Here is a 5000-nt window from a genome sequence, read left to right on the forward strand (position 1 = left end):
TGCTGGGGTGCATCTTTGCAGGGCATTCTGAAGCCGGCATATTCAAGAAATCCGGACCTTCCAGCCAACGAGTCATGTCTGACGATATCACAGAACTTACTCCACGTGATGCAATGTCTGCTGGGTTCAAATCGGTGCTAACGTACTTCCACTGGTTAGCGCTGCTGAAGTCTCTTATTTGACGGACTCTGTTGGCCACAAACACTGGAAAACGCTTTCTCTCAGCTCTGATGTAATAAAGGACTGTCGTTGAATCTGTGTAATAGCAGATTTCGTTGAGATGGAGATCAAGCTCAAGGGTCATTTTCTGTCCTAAATTTACAGCTACAGCAGCCGCTGTGAGTTCAAGCCGTGGGATAGATGTTGCTTTCAATGGAACAACCCTTGCTTTTCCGATGAGAAATGAAGTTTTCGAACATCCACCCTCGTTTGAGGTTAGGTATGCAACAGCGCCATACCCAGATGTACTGGCATCTGAGAAAACGTGCATCTGAAAAGTCGTATCTTTTGCCTGCTGTGGTAACTTCAGACATCTCGGGATTGTTATCATCTGAAGGTTCGGGACTTCACTAATCCATTGTTTGAAACGTCGCTGGTAATCATCAGGCACTTCGTCATCCCAGGCGAGATTGGTTTCTTTGCAGAGGTCTTGCAGTATTTGCTTTGCCAGCAGCACAAATGGAGCAGCAAAACCAAGGGGGTCATAGATGGATGATACTATGGAGAGTATGCCTCTTCTTGTCAGTGGTTTGTCTGGCAACAACACTGAGAAGCCAAATGTGTCTGTTTCGACGACCCAAAGTATTCCGAGGGCGTGCTCGGTAGGCAGAGGGTCATAATTGATGTCTCTTGTCTTTAACTCTTTTGATCGATCGTCAGCTGGGATTGTGTTTAGGACAGAGACGTCATTACTAGTAAATTTACACAGTCTGAATCCACAGCCCCGGCAGGCGGCAGTCAGTTCCGCAATCAGAGAACTGGCTTCGGTGGCACTGGGTACAGACTTTAGACAGTCATCGACGTAAAAGTTCCGTTTAATTGTATGGGCGACTTCTGAACTTAAGTTGCTTCCTTCATCTGCGACACGTCTAAGTGCGTAGTTGGCGATACTTGGTGAGCTCACTGCGCCGAACAGGTGTACCTTCATCCAGTACTCTTCGAGTTCTTTTGATATGTCACCGTTTGGCCACCAGAGGAATCTGAGATGGTTGTATTGGTGTTTGGGTACTTTCACTTGGTAGAACATAGACTCCACGTCACAAGTGAAGGCTACCTGGTGTTCTCTGAATCTGGTTAGAACACCTATCAGAGAATTGGTGAGATCAGGCCCTTGCAGCAACTGATCGTTTAAGGATATTCCATTGAATTTTGCACTACAGTCAAACACCACTCTAATTTTATCTGGTTTTCTTTGATTGTACACTCCATGATGGGGCAGGTACCACACATGTCCAGATTTGGCTGTGAGCAGGGAGTCTGGGATACGTTCAGCATAGTCATTCTCGAGTATTTTGTCAATGAAGTTGACGTAGTCGGAGTGGTACTTGGGATCCTTTTGCATTTTCTTCTTTTGATAGAGTGCTCGTTTGATTGCAAGGATCTTATTATTTGGCACCATTAAGTTCTGATTCCTGAAAGGGAGAGGGATCTCAAAGTGACCGTCTTTAAACACGACATTGCTTTCAGCCTTCTTCAGGAATGTAGTGTCCTCTGGAGACAATCCTTTCTCTCCAGGATACCTTGCTATCCGGCTATCAATAAAGTCACTTTCCAGAATATTCAGTATTCTGTTTGGGGAGAGAATTTCAGTAGCCTGCTCAATGTCCTCGGTCACAATGCAATTACTGTTTACTCGATGTGTAGACGTTACGCTGTTGTCTTCTACCGGGGAGCTGACTGTCCATCCGTGACGATACTGCAGAGCGAATGGGCCTTTGCCGTCTGTTGATATGATTTTCAGAGGCTCCATTGCTAGTGGGCAATTACTGCCAATCAGTAGACCGATGTCTATTTCTGGCATTATTTCGGGAATCGATTTTGCCACGTCGTGAAGATATGGCCAGCGTCGTAACAGTTCTGGACGGGGTATTTGATCATGGCTCACTGGAATTTCTTGTCTGGAATACGTTTTTGGAAGCAGTATACCGTTCTGGCCGTTTATATCACTGACGACGAGATCCTGGACAAGGTAGCTTTTGACTATGCTTTCCCCATGCATAGTTTTCAGACGCAGATTTGTTTGAACACCGGAAGCTTGCAAGTCATCTTTCAGTTCTTCTGATAGGAAGCACCCTGTGCTTCCTGGGTCATAGAGGGCGTAGGTGAGAACTTCTCGGTTGGTTCCCCTCTGCTTTAAACGAACAGGTATTATTGCTTGAAGAACCATGGAGGAGTCATGAGAAATAACGTTGCTGGTAGCGGTATCTGGAGGGTTTTGGCTGGATTCCTCTGTACGGTTTTGAGAATATGAAGATCTGTCAGAGTAGTCCGACCTCCAAGGTAGTTTGAAGCCATCTATATGCATGGCCGTAGGATGACCTTTGCCACATTTGTGACATTTTCGCTTGTTCATGCACCCCTTCGATGTATGATTCAAACCATAGCAACTGAAGCATCTACGCTGCTCTATAATAAACTTTCTTTTCTCTTCGAGAGATTTCTGCCTGAAATCTGCACAGTTATCCAGATCGTGATTTTTGCTGCAGTAAAAACAGGAGGGCGACCTAAAACCACGAGTTCTACTTTGGCTCTCATGATTAACTTGCATAGCAAATGCAGATTCTGTTGGTTTCCCTTTTGATGGTTTATTAGAATTCAGTTCTCTATGCATTGCTTCTTTCCCGAACACTGGGTCATTGACACACTCTGCTGCGTTAATAACAAACTGGACAATGTCACCAAAGCACGAAGACCTGTTCTCGAGGAGTCTGCGGTTTGCGGCTTTTTCGCGCCATTTATTCTGGAGATAACTTGGCAATTTCTGGACTACCACCTGCAGGTTCGGTGCATGATCAAGAACAGCCAGGTGAGTAAGTGTTTGCATGGCGCTGAAGCATTTTAGCAAGTAATGCGAATATCTTTTCAGACATTTCCCTTCGTCTGGTTTTATCGGCTTCCACTCGTTTAGTTGTTTCAAGTATGCCAGGGATACTTTATAAGGATCACCATACTCTTGTTGTAGCAACTGTCTTGCCCGACTATATCCTTGGTCTGCCTGCATGTATATACAGCTGCTGATGAGGTCCTTAGGTTCACCGTCTGTATGCTGTAGAAGGTAGTAAAGTCTGTCGCTGCTGCTGGCTGTTCTAGAGGAGATCCTGGTGTCAAACGCCAGTATGAAGTCACTGTATTCCAGAACATCACCGGTAAACTTGGGAACTTGCGGTGCAGGCAAAGCTAGAGCTGTGGCGATACCACTAATCTGCTGCTGTATGGTGTTAACTGGAGGTGAATTAGGCAGTGGATAGGGTGCACCAAAGATACTGTTCACAGGTATATTTACAGGCGGATATGTATACTGTTCTAGATTTGGAAACGTTGATGACTTGGCATTCGAAGCGTTGACTGGAGTTGCAAGAGTGTTAGTAACAGTCTCTGAAGAATTTCTGGGAACAAATTCTTGTGCAGTGCTGGGATTTAGACTGGGTAAGCTGGCACTATTTTCCTGGGTGACAGGGAGAGTAACCTGGTTAGCCATATTGCCACCCATAGCTGTGTTAGCACCTTCACTCGCACAAATTCTAGGGGCAGCTACACTAGGTCCAGCAACCATAACATTCACGTCTTGATGGTTGGCTCGTTGCACAATAATGCTAGTATGTGTCTCATTGTCTTTGTTACCAGCATTGTCGTCGCCAATGTCATTTTCGGTTTCTGCAAAAACACGTGCTTTTGCTCGAGTCTTGGCTATTTCGATATCCAATAGAATCTCTTCTGTCTTTGCCTCCTGTTCCTTTTTCTTTGTCACAAGTTCTTTTTCGGCAAGCAACTCGGCGAGGCGTGCTTTGGCTCGCACCTTTTCGGACGTAGCCGATTTGCCAGAAGGAAGGGAAGAAGGCCGTTTGGAAGAACGTTTTGAACCAGATCGGCTTAAAAGACTCTCCAGGTCTTCTTCAAGTCGTTTTTCGTTTATAGCTATCCATTCACTAGTATGGTTTCGGAATTGCAGAATGCTAATTTCCTTGGTCTCATATCTGGACAATTCCTGGTCCTCCTCCAATTCGTCTGAGATGTTATCCATGACACAATTGAAGTTTTCTTTGTACTTATCGAAAGCTTCGTTATATTCTTCTAGACACATTTTCACCAAGTGCAGGTTGTCCGGATTTGACATGAGGCCTATGAGTTCGTTGCGTTTTTTCGTTACGTTGCCAAGTGATGATCTCAATTTATTTTTTAATGTTCGAATATCAACTGTCGTACCCGAGTTTTCGTCGGGAGCACTATTCTGAACGGTCTCATTCAGACGACGCCATCTTATCTGTAGTTGTTTATAACGGGCAGTAATTCCACTTCTTAAGACTCACGTATAAGAGTTATTATAGAATTTCAGCGGGAGTCGTTGATGGTAGTTTAACAATTTAATTGAACGATGTTAATGCACTATTCTTCTATTGCTTAACGTGAATGATGGAGAAACACAATTTTGACACGCACATATAGTTCTTTATTAGATCCATGACGTTAACATCGATATGGTTATATTGTTAGGAGTTTATACATGTAGACTTGACGTATGTAGCATAACTTGAAGTGATGTGAAGTGATGTGATGTGGTTCAATTACTATGGATAAATGAAAAAGAAATCAACGTATAAATAATATGCTAATGTACACAAAATTATTAAGTTAAATAACTAAGACTGATAGAAACAATATGCAAAGCTTAATTAAGTAAATTATGCATGTATAACTGTTAATTACAAAAAGGTCATACACAAAATCAATATAATTAAGGCTCATCTAAAGACATACGTTATGTAACATGTAGGTTTACAAAT

The 5000-nt window shown here is 43.5% G+C and overlaps 1 protein-coding gene across 1 annotated transcript in view; it reads right to left on the reverse strand.

Annotated features, from left to right (window-relative positions):
- Positions 1-4002, reverse strand: part of LOC137635242 (uncharacterized) — a gene marked incomplete at both ends in the record, with an annotated part of 5282 nt that extends 1280 nt beyond the window's left edge. The window contains 2 exons of the mRNA XM_068367695.1: positions 1-2670; positions 3364-4002. The exon at positions 1-2670 is cut by the window's left edge and continues 321 nt beyond it. Of these exons, the coding sequence (XP_068223796.1) occupies positions 1-2670; positions 3364-4002 (3309 nt within the window). The remainder of the gene's footprint in view (positions 2671-3363) is intronic.
- Between the last annotated feature and the right edge of the window lie 998 nt (positions 4003-5000).

Source organism: Palaemon carinicauda, unplaced genomic scaffold (genome assembly GCF_036898095.1).
Source record: "Palaemon carinicauda isolate YSFRI2023 unplaced genomic scaffold, ASM3689809v2 scaffold1059, whole genome shotgun sequence".
Taxonomy (NCBI): domain Eukaryota; kingdom Metazoa; phylum Arthropoda; class Malacostraca; order Decapoda; family Palaemonidae; genus Palaemon; species Palaemon carinicauda.